This window comes from Centropristis striata, chromosome 5 (genome assembly GCF_030273125.1).
Source record: "Centropristis striata isolate RG_2023a ecotype Rhode Island chromosome 5, C.striata_1.0, whole genome shotgun sequence".
Classification (NCBI taxonomy): domain Eukaryota; kingdom Metazoa; phylum Chordata; class Actinopteri; order Perciformes; family Serranidae; genus Centropristis; species Centropristis striata.
The window spans coordinates 41,280,512-41,296,765 of NC_081521.1; the positions used below are offsets into that span (position 1 = coordinate 41,280,512).

Sequence of the window (16,254 nt, forward strand, 5' to 3'; positions counted from 1 at the left end):
TTAATGTGCCCCTCTGATAAATCACTGGCCCCTGCTTGGCCCCCACAGTAAAACTGGTCTAGCCACTGGAAGACATGCATGCATGCTGCATATTTCTCACCCCTCCCCCTCAGACATCATATTTAGTATCTTCCGAGCACTACAGGTTCCTCTGGGAGTATTATTACAGTATTATTATTATTATTATTTCCTGCCAGGGAGGAAAACTGGGCTTGGATCCAGAGCTTTCTTTCTTTTCTCCTCAGCTCTCCGGATCTTTGACAAGAGGCGGAGCTGAGTGACTATTCATGCAACATTATTTTTTTTTTTTTACACAAACGCCCTGAAGGTTTAGTCATCTGGCAGGCCTGGGAACCCAGAATAACTTTAGGTTTCTTCAGGTAGATGAGTTTTTGGAGCGCACTTTAACACTTTAACTGCGGATCACAGAAGATAGATTGCGCAAGTTTTTTTGCTCTCACCAGCAGAAACCAACCGGATCAGCGAGTCAAGTGCAGCTCCGCGATGGCACTAAATCATGGATTTTAACTGTGGCAACATTTCCCTGCTTTTAATGTGTTTTAAATGTTTGAAACACGTTGTTCTGGCACCGCGCTGGCATTTCTTGCCGTCGTGGTGTTTCCTGTGCTGCTGGAATGTTTCACAATATGTAAGGTGAGTTTAACACCATCATACATCTCTGTTAATATGTATTTAAGATTAGATTTTTAATCAGTGGTGAAACATGTCTTCACATCTCTTACTACAAGTCAAAGTCCTGCATTCAAAACGTACTTCAATAAAAGTATCAGCGTCAAAATGTACTTAAAGTATCAAAAGTAAAAGTACTCTTTCTGCAGAATGGAGACACTCAGATTGTTATATAAACTCTAAAAATAGTTAATATATTTATTTGTATTGATGCATTCATGTAAGCAGTTTTAATTGTGTGGAAATTGAGCTAATTTTAACCAGTCAATGTACTGTAAGGAGGTTTAATTTAAAAAAAAATCTAATCACTATAGATTTATCTTTTTTTTAATGTTAAATCTTACCCTGGCAGCTAAATGTAAACAAGACTTACCTCAAAAAGTAGTGGAGTAGAAGTATAAAGTTACATAAAATGGAAATGCTCAAGTAAATTTCATGTACCTCCAAATTTTAATTTCCTAATTGATATTTCTCTGTCTTTCTTCTGTCCTTAATTTAGATGGGAAATCAAACTGGTAGGTTTTGTACTTATAATTAATGGTTTTAAATACTCAAAGAAGCATCATATCAGTGAGTTCATGTGTGATTTAATGTTCTTCACTTGTCTGTCCAGATTATGTTCAGGGACCCTGTCCTGTCAGTCTGGTCCCCGGAGTCCCGGAGAAGGACTTAAGGGAACCTTACTCTGAATGTGTCACTGTCCGTGTCTGGATAAAGTCTGACGGTACGAGTCAAACCATAGCTGTAAATCCCATTTTGTTATTGTTTATATCCACATGATTGTCCACATTTCATCATCTTTAACCCATAAGAACCTATGGTGACACGCGTGTAACAAACACTTTAAATCTTCTAGAATCTCCCATATTCAGCTTTATGCTTCACTTTAACTCATTAAATCCCTAAGAGACGTATACTGTGTGACTGGAAACAGAAATGTGAAAAAGTAGCTCATTTTAAAAAGCGTATTTTTTAAGTTTAAACCAATTTAACAATTCTAATCCATTAATAGTTTGTCTTGTGTTGCATTTAACTTGTTCTGACCATATTTCCCGAACAAATTAAAGTCACAATTTTGATATATGTTATGGAGATGCAAAACAAAAAGGAAAATTTGTGTCTCTGTAAGCAGAAAATGTGTCTAGTTTTTCTCCATTTTAAAACAAAATATATCATAAACATAAATACCATAAACGCCCATTGTAACGTACATGTCACATCACAGATTTTTGAGATTTAGGGGTAGTATTTTTATTTTTAAAACATCAGAAATATGTTCTATGTGGTCCACTTATAGAACACTTCCTTTAAGGAGAACTGGCTCTGGGTTCTTATGGGTTAAAGCTGTCATTGTCGCAAGTCAGATAAATATATTTTCTTATAATTCTTTACTTTCTTCCAGACCTCTGTAAGGCCCCGAAGATTGAAATTCTCTCAAAATATCAAGAGATAATAAGGCCTATAAAAAAGAAAACCCCAAAAAAGGTTTTTATTCTTTTTACACATGTCTTAAACCCTATTAGTAGTATTAGAGCATACAGTTCTTCGTAGTTCAAGAGCGTGGATCACTTCTCTCTTTCTCTATTCTCTCTTTCTTAGTGTGACAATGAAAGAAATGAAGGTGAAAAGCGTGTCACATGTCCCAGAGGTCCCAGAACGTCTCTGGTAAGGTTCATTTTCCTGTTTCAGTCTCAAGCAAACTGCTATTTTTAGACAATTCAGATGATGATGATGATGATGGTGGTGGAGAGATGCACTGTCAGGATGTTGGAGGCCATCTTGAAATCAGTGGTGGTTCTACACAGGGGCCTCCAGGGACCACTGCCCCTGTGAAGAAGCCCTTGGCCCCTGCTGTGGCCCCTGTGTCAAATTAATAATAAAATGATCAATTTATAACGATGAACAATGGAACAATTCTTTACCTATTTTTTGTTCAAACAATATCTCATTGTACACAAAAGGAACCCAGAATGTGTACATTGTATAATAGTTTAATTGTGCAATAAAAGCTAAATATAAAGATCATTCTCACTGTACTGCACTTTCAAAATAAAAAAAAGTAATTGTGCACAAAAATGAGAAATGTCATTGTCGTACAAAAATAACTGTTAATGTTGGTAAGTCTCATTGTTTCAATCAATGTAGTTCTTCCAAATATGAGACTTTTAGCTAAAATAAAGGTTTTGAATGCTTAAATATCATTTTGACGATTTTTAATGTGCCCCTCTGATTAAACACTGGCCCCTCCTTGGCCCCTACACTGTAAAAAAAAAAAACCTGTTGTTTTTACGGTAAAAAAACGGCAGCTGTGGTTTCCAGAACTTTACCGTAATAAATGCGGTGCAACTTTTTGTAACATTACGGTAAAGCACTGTTGATTTCACGTTCAAGATTGCCCTTTTATTCCATATTTTACCGTAAAAAAAAAAGTTTTTCCATCAAAAGAAACGCTGTTCTGCCAAACAGAATATATAATTGACAAAAAAAGATTTTACCATTAAATATTACAGTATATTTCTGTTAGATATGGTGTTTAGTACATTTAACAGTGAGAAAAAGTATTTTTACAAAAAATAAATGCAAAAATGATGGCTTGTGTATATATATATATATATATATATATATATATTACAGTATATTTTTGCTATGAACATGGTGCCAGTTACATTTTACAGTGGAGTCATGTTTTGTTTTTTTTTTGTTTTTTTTTAAATTGTAAAAAATACTGTTTTGGCTGATTTATACATACACAGTGTTTCATTGTGACTGAAACTGAATTAACCCATTGATCATTATGCGGTCTTTTACTGTCATGGTTTAGCAGTTTTTCACCGTAAAATCTACAGAAATTTTTTACAGTGTAAGTAAAATTGGTCTAGAACCGCCACTGCTTGAAATACCTTGATCTCCCGCTACACAAAACCTTTATGGAGCAAAATAACAGCAGTGTAGCAGTCTCATTCTTCAATAATTTACTGAAGAGCTAACAGACTCACTGAATTTCCCCTCGGGGATAAACAAATTAATTTTGATTTTGACTTTGATTGATTTTGGTGTATTTTTTTGCTTGTTTTTTCCAGTGGGAGCTGGTATATGATTGTGTCAAAGTTGTAGCAGGGAGAGTTGTTACTGTGTCCTACAGCACAACATCATCAACCTGCAGCGTCAATTACACCGTACCAGGTAAAGGTTTATGTTTTCTGTCATCAAGCCTCGTGTTTAACCTGTTTGGTTTCATCTTTCCTATTTTTACTATAATTGTTTTTTTCTCTTTCTTATACACTACCGGTCAAAAGTTTTAGAACACACCAATTTTTCCAGTTTTTCATTGAAATTCAAGCAGTTCAAGTCAAATGAACAGCTTGAAAGGGTCCAAAGGTAAGTGGTGAACTGCCAGAGGTAAATAAAAAAAGGTAAGCTTAACCAAAACTGAAAAATAATGTACATTTCAGAATTATACAAGTAGGCCTTTTTCAGGGAACAAGAAATGGGTTAACAACTTAACTCTATGGAGTCTTGGGCTATTTTGTCCATTTTTGAATTCTTTTCATGTCTTTGTAAGTCATTTTGTGTCTTTTTTTGGTCATTTTGTGTCTTTTTTTAGTCATTTTGTGTCTTTTGGTGTCTTTTTTGTCATTTTGTGTCTTTTTTTTTGTCATTTTGTGTCTTTTGGTGTCTTTTTTTTTCTTTTTTTTTTTTGGTAATTTTCTGTCTTTTTTTAGTCATTTTGTGTCTTTTGGTGTCTTTTTGTCATTTTGTGTCTTTTTTTAGTCATTTTGTGTCTTTTGGTGTCTTTTTTTGTCATTTTGTGTCTTTTTTTGGTCATTTTGTGTCTTTTGGTGTACTTTTGGTCATTTTGTGTCTTTTTTTGGTCATTTTGTGTCTTTTTTTAGTCCTTTAGTCCAACATAAAATGTGATTTTGAATCTTTTTTTTACTTTCAAAACACTATCATGCTCAATAAAGAATTTTAAATGTTGCAAATGTGCATTAATTTCAGAGTACACTGAGACATTAAACTGCATCATTTTCAATTCAATTCTGGAAAAGTTGGTGTGTTCTAAAACTTTTGACCAGTAGTGTATATTCTTATACATGTTATTTTTTTGGGCACTTTTGTTGAGTTTGGCTGTTATTTTGGCCAGGTCTCTCTTGAAAAAGAGATTCTGAATCTCAATGGGACTTCCTGGTTAAATAAAGGTTAAATAAATAAATAAATAAATAAAATTCTTACTGAGTCTTTCTCCATCAAAGCAGCTAAGAAATATGAAACTTGGGTGTGATATATCCTGTCTCAGTTGGGTGACAAATTACAGGAAAACACCCTCAAATAAGTGTGTCAGGAAGCATATTGCACCGCCACCACAAACTTCTCGGTATATTTTGTGAAAGAATTTGAACACTACTGGAGGCGTCAAATAAATTGTTGCAAACATATTCTCTCATTTGGCGTCATGATGATGGTGATGGAGAGCACTGTCTGACACATTTTGCCCAAAAATATTGGGGAATTTGGGGAAAATCATCATCATGCTGAGTCTTAAAGGACAAAATAGGATATTTTGTGTCTAATTGTTCTCCAACCACAGCCCAATAAATGTTAAGGATGACGAATTTTGTGCCGAATACTAATTTGTCACACTAATCCTAACCCATAAGAACCTATGGTGACACCCGTGTAACAAACATGTTAAATCTTCTATTTTTTGTTACTAGGCTAAGTTTAAACCCATTTAACAATTCTAATCCGTTAATAGTTTGTCCTGTATTGCATGTAACTTGTTTTGAACAAATTAATGTCACAATTTTGATAAACAAAAAGACACATGGTTCTTTGTATTCATTAATTATTGATTTATTATTATTATTATTATTATTATTATTATGCTACTTAAAAACAAATCTAAAAAATAATTTGTTGTTAAACAGAACTAATAACATCACAATTTTGATAGATGTTGTGGAGATGCAGAGAAAAAGTCAAATTTGCGTCTAGTTTTTATTTTATTTTAAAATACGAAATATTATAAACATAAATATTATAAACATAAATACTACAATGTAATGTTTATGTCACATCACAGATCTTTGACATTTCGGGATAGTGTTTTTGAAAACACATCAGAAATGGTGGTATATCCCCCAAAACTTTCCTTTAAGGATACCTGGCTCTGGGTTCTTATGGGTTAAAATATATGTTTGTTCTACTATGTTGAAGTAGAGTTCACAGAATGAATATTTAGCTGACAAATCTGCTACATTTGAATCCATCCTATAATAATCGGAACCGCTCAAAATCCAAACAAAGGGTTTGAAATTAAAGAATTGCAATCAAGAAAGAAAATATAAGAGAAAGAAATATTAGAGCAACAAAAGAAAATTTACTCAATAGTAATAGATTTCGTTAGGAAAAAGCATATTAGTAGTCATGGCATAGAACAGCCCCCCATGACTACTACTTACTTGATTCCTGTGGTCTATGTCTAGTTCCATCAGGTTGAATCACTTATTGTAAATCGCTTTGGACAAAAGCGTCTGCTAAATGACATGTAATGTAATGTAATGTAATGACTGTGTTGCGGTGGATCAATAGATGGTGGTATTTCCCCAGTAATAGAAGTTTTGCTGCATTGAATCACCACTTTGCATGTCTGCACATGTCTGGGATCTTAATTTAATAGTAATAAGTAATAGGTATTTAATAATACCTGGGAAATCTTAAATAAAGATACAAAAATGGAATGTGAAAATATGCTTCCCAACTTCTAACTGTATTGATTATAATAAAAACATACATAAAAGTGTCATTATACACTTGTATATACAGTACAGGCCAAAAGTTTGGACACACCTTCTCATTCAATGCGTTTTTCTTTATTTTCATGACTATTTACATTGTAGATTCTCACTGAAGGCATCAAAACTATGAATGAACACATATGGAATTATGTACTTAACAAAAAAGTGTGAAATAACTGAAAACATGTCTTGTATTTTAGATTCCTCAAAGTAACCACCCTTTGCTTACTAGAATACAAGACATGTTTTCAGTTATTTCACACTTTTTTGTTAAGTACATAATTCCACATGTGTTCATTAATAGTTTTGATGAATCTACAATGTAAATAGTCATGAAAATAAAGGAAACACATTGAATGAGAAGGTGTGTCCAAACTTTTGGCCTGTACTGTACGTTTTTTTTAAGTAAAAGACATAACATATAAAACATATATATAAAACATATAAAAAAACATGTGCTGCATTTGCCACCCACGCAGCACGTTTGCCAAAATTTCATAATGAGCAAAACATTCAGTCACCCTTCATGCACTATGAATGGGGACATTGTTTAAGCTGTAAACACACTGTATCAGAATAACTGTTTTGATTTGCATGCCGTCTATCGACCAGGTGACAGGTGGACACAAACCATTTGTCATATTTCTCAACTTCACTCACTTATCCAAGGTTTTCCTTCAGTGTTTTACCTGCTTGTTTGTTTTAACCTGTCAGCCGTGATTATTATATCCTCTGTTTATTTGTTTGTGTGTGATTTTAGATCCCATTCCAGACTTTGACCTCTCTGTGAACCTGTCGTCTGAATCCGTCTCTGTCACCGTGGAGCCTGGAGACAAAGTCTACGCCAGATTGTGCTACCAAAAATATGCCGGGAACTGCAACGACCATACAATTTCCCCCAGGATTACTGTAATTATCAGAGGCACATTTATTTGCATATGTGTTGAAACAAAGTATGCAAGATTGTTTTCTTTCTCTAACATATTTGTATGTTCTTTTCAGATCGATCCATCTCAGTCTCGCTCCGCTCTTCTTAACATAACGTACCTGCTGCCCTGTTTGTGCATGCAGGTACTTTCAGCTCCATATTTTTTTTTAACACAGGCAAAATTATGATTGTGGAGAGTGAGTTGTTTATGCCTGTCTTGTCTGAATTGACAGGTATATTACACCCGTCCGGATTCCATGCGTCGCACACATTGCCCATTTCAAAATAAGAGCCTTGCAAGTAAGTGTGATTGATGATTCATGTCAGATTCAGACTGAAAATCAAAACATCTTGTATGGGAATTTTTGTTATTTTACCACTGATTTGTAAATGACGACTGAGACATTCAATCTCATGATTCAGAAATACAAAATGGGTATTCCCCCTCATCTGTTGAGTGGTGGCTTGAAGTCTTTCACAAGTGTGAAAATTTCTTAAAGGTGTATGAATCATTTTGAACTAATTTACATACTTAACATTGGTGTTAAAAATGCTATAATGAGTGCAAAACTATTAATAAACTTATAATTATAATTTAATTGTTTGTTAATGGTAAAGTTACTATCAACTTACATTAAAATATTCTTCAGACCTCGCTCAGCCCATCATACCTATTGCAACCTTGTTCAGCCCCCCCGATCAAGATACACTCAGCGCCTTGTCAAGGGTGGGCTCTGGAACTGTCAGTCTGCATGCCGCAAGTCTGAGTTCATCTCTGGCTTTGCTGCTCAGCAATCACTGGACTTCCTTGCCCTCACCGAGACATGGCTAACACCAACCAACTCCTCCACTCCTGCAGCTCTTTCTGCTGCCTTCTCCTTCTCTCACACTCCTAGACACACTGGTAGGGGTGGAGGAACAGGTCTTCTTATCAACCGTGACTGGAAGTTCTCCCTCCATCCACTGCCACAGTTCTCTCCACGGTTCTTTGAATTCCACGCTGTCTCCATAACCTCTCCCTCACCAATAACCATTGTTGTTCTCTACCGCCCACCTGGTCCACTTGGAGATTTTCTGGAGGAGCTTGACGTCCTACTGTCAAACTTCCCTGAAGATGGTCCACCACTTGTCCTTCTCGGGGACTTCAACATCCAGCCAGAGAAGTCAGCAGACCTACTACTTCTACTCTCCTCCTTCGCTCTTTTGCTCACTCCATCACCCCCTACTCACAAAGCCGGCAACCTCCTTGATCTCATTTTCACCAGGAGTTGCTCGACTACCAATCTCTCTGTAACCCCACTTCATGTCTCCGACCACTACTTTATCAAGTTCTCCCTCCCACTCTCCCGATCGGACTGTCTGCCCTCACCGACAGATACCACACTGGTCCGCCGCAACATTTGCTCTCTCTCTCCTCCTGCTCTGGCCTCAACTGTTCTCTCATCCCTCCCTTCATCGGACTCATTCTCACTTCTGCAGCCCAACTCTGCAACCGACACTCTCCTTGCCACCCTCTCCTCCTCTCTTGACTCACTCTGTCCTCTCACTCCTCGTAAAGTGCTCCAGTCCTCCCCTGCCCCTTGGCTGTCGGACTCTGTGCGCGCCACCAGAGCTCCCCTACGGGCAGCAGAACGGAAATGGCAGAAAACTAAACACCCTGAGGACCTACGCAATTACCAATCTCTTCTTGCTGCCTTCTCATCTCTGATCTCAGCTGGAAAAAGCTCTTTCTATCAGGCCAAGATTCAATCTTCATTCTCCAACCCGAAGAAGCTCTACTCAATCTTTACAAACCTCCTGGTCCCTCCAACCCCTCCTCCTACCTCCTCCCTCCTACCGACCCACTTTGTCAGCCACTTCCTGAAAAAGATTGAGGACATACGCTCGTCATTTACCCATCCAGTCTCACAACCTGCCTCTCCTCCCTCCCCATCAGCGTCTCCCTCCCTCTCAGCATTCACTCCACTGTCTCCTCCTCAAATGCTCAGCCTTGTAACCTCTGCCCGTCCTACCACTTGTCAGCTGGATCCTATTCCCTCCCACCTGTTTCAGTCTATTGCTCCTGATCTCCTCCCGTTCCTCTCCCATCTTGTCAACACTTCCTTGACTACTGGCTGCTTTCCTAACTCTCTGAAGGAAGCAAGGGTGAATCCTCTCCTAAAGAAATCCACCCTCGACCCATCCTTAGTGGACAACTACAGACCCGTCTCTCTCCTGCCGTTCCTCTCCAAAACTCTGGAACGGGCTATCTTCAACCAACTATCCTGCTATCTGCATGGGCACAACCTCCTTGACCCTCACCAGTCTGGTTTCAAGAAGGGCCACTCAACAGAGACTGCCCTTCTCGCTGTGACTGAACAGCTTCACAAGGCGAAGGCGGCCTCTCTCTCATCTGTGGTGGTTCTACTGGACCTTTCTGCAGCTTTTGACACTGTGGATCACCAGATCCTCATCTCCACCCTTCACCACCTGGGAGTATCTGGCTCTGCCCTCTCTCTGCTCAAATCCTACCTCAAGGACCGCACCTTCCGTGTAACTTGGAGGGGTTCTGTTTCAGAACCCTGTCTACTCACCACCGGGGTCCCTCAAGGCTCGGTCCTTGGTCCGCTCCTCTTCTCAATTTACACCAACTCCCTTGGCTCCCTCATCCACTCGCATGGCTTCTCCTATCATAGCTATGCCGACGACACCCAGCTAATCTTCTCATTTCCCCAGTCTGAAACACAGGCAGCAGCACGTATCTCTGCATGTCTGGCCGACATCTCCCAGTGGATGTCCTCGCACCACCTCAAACTCAACCTGGGCAAGACCGAGCTACTCTACCTCCCAGGGAAGGGCTCTGACCTCTGACCTCCACATCACTGTCCAGAACACAGTGGTTGTCTCTACAGAAACCGCCAAGAACCTTGGCGTGACTCTTGACAACCAACTGTCCCTCAACACAAACATCACCGCTACCACCAGATCTTGCAGATTCTTGCTGCATAACATCAGGAGAATCCGTCCGTTTCTCACTCAGAAGGCAGCTCAGGTCCTGGTCCAGGCACTGGTCATCTCACGCCTGGACTACTGCAACTCCCTCATGGCAGGTCTGCCTGCCAAAGCCATCCGACCTCTGCAACTCATCCAGAATGCAGCTGCTCGATTGGTCTTTAATCTTCCCAAATTTTCACACACAACACCCCTCCTCCGCTCCCTGCACTGGCTACCTGTGGCTGCTAGGATACGCTTCAAGACTCTAGCTCTGGCGTACTCTGCTGCTAACGGTTCAGGTCCTACTTACATCCAGGACCTTGTCAAACTCTACACCCCTGCCCGTCCTCTCCGCTCTGCATCAGCCAAACAGCTGGCGACTCCCACCCTCCGTGGGTCAACTCGCCTCAAAACCTCTTCCAGACTTTTCTCTGTCTTGGCTCCCAAATGGTGGAACGAGCTCCCCACCAACATCAGGACCTCAGACAGCCTGGACATCTTCCGCCGCAGGCTGAAGACCTATCTCTTCCAACAATACCTCGGTTAAGCCATGGTCACCTAACACATATATATATTAAAAAAAAAAAAAAAAAAAAAAAAAAATTGCTCTTCTTCTTCTTCTTTTCTATTATTTTCTTCTTTAACATATAGCACTCCTGTAGCAATGACAGTTAGCTCTTAAAGTTATGTACTTACTTGATTCCTGTGGTCTATGTCTAGTACCATCAGGTTGAATGCACTTATTGTAAGTCGCTTTGGACAAAAGCGTCTGCTAAATGACATGTAATGTAATGTAATGTAAAAAAATACTATCTATTTGGCATTTATAAATTATAATTCAACATTAATACATTTTCTATTTACCATTCTAAATGGCCTATATATGGTTTATAAATGATGATTAAACTTTAATAAACTGTCTGTTTACCATTTATAAATGGTCTATTTACCATCTATAAATGATGGTTATTGTAAAGTGTTACCAAAACACTAATGAGGGGCGCCCCAGTAGCTCTCTCTCTCACACTATCAAATAAAGCCTTGAAAAATGGCCAAATTATCTTAAAAAAAACAAAAAAACACTAATGATGTTAGATTGTGCAGTATGTTATCAAATTCCTGTGGAAGGGTCAGATTAAGTTATTGCCCAAATCTCCAAAATGTGATCAAAGGTGTTTCACATTCAAGGCATGACTGGAAAACACAGGAAATAAACAGGAAGAGGCCAAAGTACACAAATCAGGCTTGAAATAAGAAGTAGGCCTAGAATAGTTTAAAAGCACATGTTGAAACCATCTATTACCATCATATCATCAATATAATTATGATCATCTTACCTACCAACTGATCTTCTTTTTAACTTCTTAAGTGTCCTTGTTCTATTCTGTGTTTTTTCTATTGTTGTTTTTATTTACTCTACCTTAGTATTTTATTCTGATGTATTTTTGTTGTACTTAAATACCTGACTACTGTGACAACCGAATGAATAAAGTAATCTGTCTGTCAGTCTAATTTTTTATTTTTTTTGCTCTATAGTTTCTCAAGCACCTTAAAGTTTTAAACATCTGCGTCCATATTGTTTCGACAGATGTTGCAGATGTTTGGCGCTCCTCTGAAGTCACGCTGTATGATTCAGGTTTGAAGTGGAGCTCCTTGTGTCCTGCCATTTACCTGAGAGTCTCTGCCTCCCTCTGCTGGAAGCACAATGAACACGTCTGCACACCTGTCCTCAACTCCACTCTGCAGGAGAAAGAAGAAATGCTGAACCTGGTATGTTATTCTTGAATGCTATATTAAATATCTGATTTTTTTTTTTTTAAACCTTCTTTTGTTACTTTAAATTTCCAGGGGGATGTCAGCTAAAAATTCCCAATAACAAAATAATATATTTTTTATTATACAGAAATCCTTCATTGGATTGTTATTCAGGATTTGTCTCATTTTAATAATGCTTACATCTCTTTCACAGGTTTTCAACACCTCTGCAGTGGACAAACACCCTCAGATGTGTGTGCAGGTGAGAATTAGCTAAATTTGCATTGGATTTTACACACAAACGCATCTAAAGCATTTACATAAAATTCCCCCATTGGTCTGTCTGTCTGTCTATCTGTCTGACTGTCTGTCTGTCTGTCTGTCTGTCTGTCTGTCTGTCTGTCTGTCTGTCTGTCTGTCTGTCTATCTGTCTGACTGTCTGTCTGCTGATTTGCTTATCAGCAGACATGTCTGGCCACACAATAACCCTCCTCCTACCTCTCAAATATCAGAAATCAATGTTAACAACAACTGGTGTTTTAAATATCTACTCTTTATTTTTTTGATTATTTACCTGTTTAAGTTGTTTGACCTCTTTTTGTTCTGTAAATAAAAATAAAGTTGTCCTCCAAAAGTGGGGGGCCATATTTCTTTCTTTTTAAATACAGTAAAAATGTCCAGTTATCTGTTTTAATTGCAGATTCACATGTCTTTGTTTCATTTTTACAGTTTTCTCTACAAGGGAGCCACAATATATCTTGCCCATTCAAGGCAGGTGAGTCAAACAGGATAAATAAAAAAGTTTGTTTCCCTTTATAGCTGTAAAGAGTCTGAATGTATCTGTAATAATGTATCTCCCTCTCTCCTCGTCCTTCACAGATAAGTCTTCATGGGAGGTACATCATGGGCCGGGCAGGCAGAGTGTGTTTCTGTATCTCAGGTCTTCTGTTCCTGCAAAGTTCTCAGCTCAACTCTGTGTCCTCAGTAGGAGAGAGTGTTTACCCATTGGCCAGGTCCACTCAGTGACAATGGTAAGCATAAGCATGTATTTCTGAGAGAAAAAGAGCTGAATATGTGGTATTTGAATGGTAATGTAAGTAAATAAATTGCTTTTTTAAACCTATTTTACAGAAAGGGAATACTGAGTCGAGGATCACTGTGCCTCTTCACTTTGTTGCTGAGAAGCCGTGTCTGCAGGTAAAGTTAACACCTGAGAAAGGTGTTTCTGAACATGGTGCGTTACCTTTTCTCTCTTCTCACTCTTACAAACTGTTTATCTGTAGGTGTGGCAGTCAGATCCAGCTCTTCATGGGAGAAGAATTCTGTGCCCGGACTGTAAGTATAGTCACGATTCACAAGACTGTCGTGACTGCATGCATGCATGCAAGCATACACAAGTCATGCCTGCACGCATAAACACACACAACTCATGCATGCACGCATACACACACACAACTCATGCATGCATGCATGCATGCACACACAACTCATGCAAATATTTAAAGACAGCTTTTCTGTTTCTGCAGACACGCACAACAGATGTGGCATGTATGCTGTGGGAGCTTTGGTGTTTGCAGTTGTTGTTGTTTTTCTTGGAATTTTCATCCACCGTCTCACCAAAAGTGGAGCTGCAGGTTGGTGCAGTAGCTTTTGTCTCTTTGTTTACATTTCAAATTATTTTTATTCCACTATTGCACTGCCTCAAAATGGGTTATGTGATTGCTACCTGACTGCAACTGGGCTAAATTTGAAATCTTATGGGAAAAATGAATATTTAGCCAACAAATAATAAACTTTTTCCCCCCCATATTTTTAGGTTGGCTGTGTATCCAGGAGCCAGTGTTGCTGGTGTGCTCATCAGAGCAGACTGCTCATGTCTCTGCTGTGTGTGCATTAGCTTCAATCCTGCAGGGGGAGCTAAGCGCCAAAGTGCACATGGCTTTGTGGGCCCAAAGCTCACAAACACAGGCTGGAACTGGAGTGGCAGATCTGGGTCCACTTCCCTGGCTGTACGGCCAGTGGGACACCGTGCGGAGGGCACAAGGAAAAGTGCTGATTATTTGGAGTCCTGAAGCCACAAAGACTTATGAGAAGTGGAGGGAGGAGAGGAAGAATGTGGTTAAGAACGAGAAACAAATGAAAGATTACAGCAAAGAAGAGGTGAGACATGAGAAAAAGGCAGTAGAGGTTGAAGAGGATTTGAAACCAAATGGAAGAAGAATGGGAAAATGCAAAAAAGAGAAAGCTGGAAGAAAAAAAGAAAATATGAAATTATTTGATGATAAAGAGTGGAATAACCAGAGGGAGCCCTCTACAGTGATAGCACCAGTATTTAGAGCTGCTCTGGCCTGCCTGGAGGGGGCGCTGCAGGAGTGCAAAGGTCAAGGAGTGTCTCTGGTCTACTTCCAGGGCCTCTGCCACAGCAGGGACATCCCCAAAGCCTTAAGAGGGGTCCCTCGCTTCTGCTTACCACAGGATGTCAGGGGTCTGATACAGGAGCTGGGAGGGATGAGAAGACGGACTAAAACGGGTAAATTCAGGTGGCACTGCTGGCCCAGACTCCTGTCCAAGGTGCTGTCCATATGGCTGGCCCGGCAGCTGGCTCAGAGACTGCAGACACTGCTGCCCCAGATGCACGGGAAGAAAATGCAGGGACAGAGTTTCACATCATCACTGAAAACGTTGCCAGGTAAGAGGCAGAGCAGGCTCAAGTTGCCACTAGAGGCCAACACGGCACGGCCAGGACCTGCACCAGAGCACGAGCCTCTACACGCGTCACCATGGTGACCGGAGAAACTTTCATCTCAGGTTTCACGTGTCAGACTTTTGTTCAGCTTGAAACTTGATACGTTCACATGAGACAGGGGAGCTGGTGTTCCATAATGAGCTTTTCATTGCACAACACCATCATGTAAAAAAATGCACCACTCAATTTGCTTATTGGGAATAGGTAGACTGAACACTGAGCCCAGTCTCCTGCGTTCAGCCTCTAACAGGGGCCTTTCTTGTTACGATGTTGACTGAAGCCATAGTGAACACCTGTCTGGTCTGCCGTATGTAAATATGCTATCTTCTCAGAGTGTCAGTTTGCAAATTATACCTCACATTTTTCATAAGTGCATTTATTCTGAGAAAGAGTTAGAGCAACAGCTACTTTATGACTGCAGAAAACAGGAAGTTGTACATTTGCATCGAAGTTTGTAAACAGGGACGTTAAACCAGAGCGGTTCTATGGCTTCCAGTGTTCCAGTGCAGCAGGTGTAAAGATAAACTGATTTACAAAGAGGTGCGCTCGACAATTTGGCAGTTAATTCAGTCATCATTCATCTGTCACGGCCTTTAGTGAAAGAGACCTATTATTAAATATGTGCACACATACTACCTCTTTAAACAAGGTATTAATCATCAATGTTTTGTTGTTTCCCTCATTCATTCTGCATGTCAACATTTAATAAGTCCCTTTTATAAATATTGCAACTGTTCAACAATGTTGGCATTAGAACATTTTGTATGGAAAATAATAAAATAAAAAAATGCTTCTCAAACGGAAATGGCTTTTGTTTACAAGAATTGCCAATGCAAACTGCTTTTATATTCCTGAAGTTTTTTTTTCCAGCATTCAGTCTATCACTTCTTTGCTTTTGTCCGTGTATACACTCTTTTAATCACGTTTTACGCAACGTACCAACTATTTTGGAAAGTTGTTTACTTTTTGCTACTTATTTGTATGATTTTTTTAAGTAATGTAACATAACTTACACCCGTCACATGTTATTACCCCCCATCTGGTGATTACATGCATTTATTGTTATTTGTAACTCTCTTTTATATAGAGAGTATATAGAGCAAGGATGGGCAACTGGAGGCCCGGGGGCCACATACGGCCCTCACCCTCACCTGAAGTGGCCCTCAGTACAACTACATGCATTTGAGCATGAAATCTTAAAAGTGCAGTGTAAAAATGCACAAAATGACTTCTTGCAATTAATGTTGGTCTGCTGTTCTTGCACTGAAAAAAAAAATCACAGTAAGTGGTTATTTTTTATTTGCTTCAAACCTTTTGTATTCCTATTCATACTGTTATACATGCATTTGAGTATGAAATATGTT

At 39.2% G+C, this 16,254-nt stretch overlaps 1 protein-coding gene across 1 annotated transcript; it reads left to right on the forward strand.

Annotated features, from left to right (window-relative positions):
• Nucleotides 1–362: 362 nt before the first annotated feature.
• On the forward strand, nt 363–15,560 carry LOC131971578 (interleukin-17 receptor C). The gene is made up of 16 exons (XM_059333086.1): nt 363–654; nt 1,288–1,414; nt 2,093–2,175; nt 2,290–2,355; nt 3,771–3,873; nt 7,249–7,397; nt 7,491–7,559; nt 7,650–7,716; nt 11,978–12,159; nt 12,359–12,406; nt 12,874–12,919; nt 13,024–13,175; nt 13,276–13,341; nt 13,428–13,479; nt 13,671–13,778; nt 13,961–15,560. Exons 1-16 carry the CDS (start codon nt 565–567, stop codon nt 14,929–14,931), a joined length of 2,379 nt encoding a protein of 792 aa, XP_059189069.1. The 5' UTR covers nt 363–564; the 3' UTR covers nt 14,932–15,560.
• The last annotated feature ends 694 nt before the right edge of the window (nt 15,561–16,254 follow it).

Coding starts and splice junctions, on each gene's coding strand:
- LOC131971578 (XM_059333086.1), top strand. CDS start 565: ATGTTTGAAACACGTTGTTCTGGCACCGCGCTGGCATTTCTTGCCGTC. Junction 2,176..2,289: donor AAAAGAAAACCCCAAAAAAG/GTTTTTATTCTT, acceptor TCTCTTTCTTAG/TGTGACAATGAAAGAAATGA. Junction 12,407..12,873: donor ACCCTCAGATGTGTGTGCAG/GTGAGAATTAGC, acceptor TCATTTTTACAG/TTTTCTCTACAAGGGAGCCA.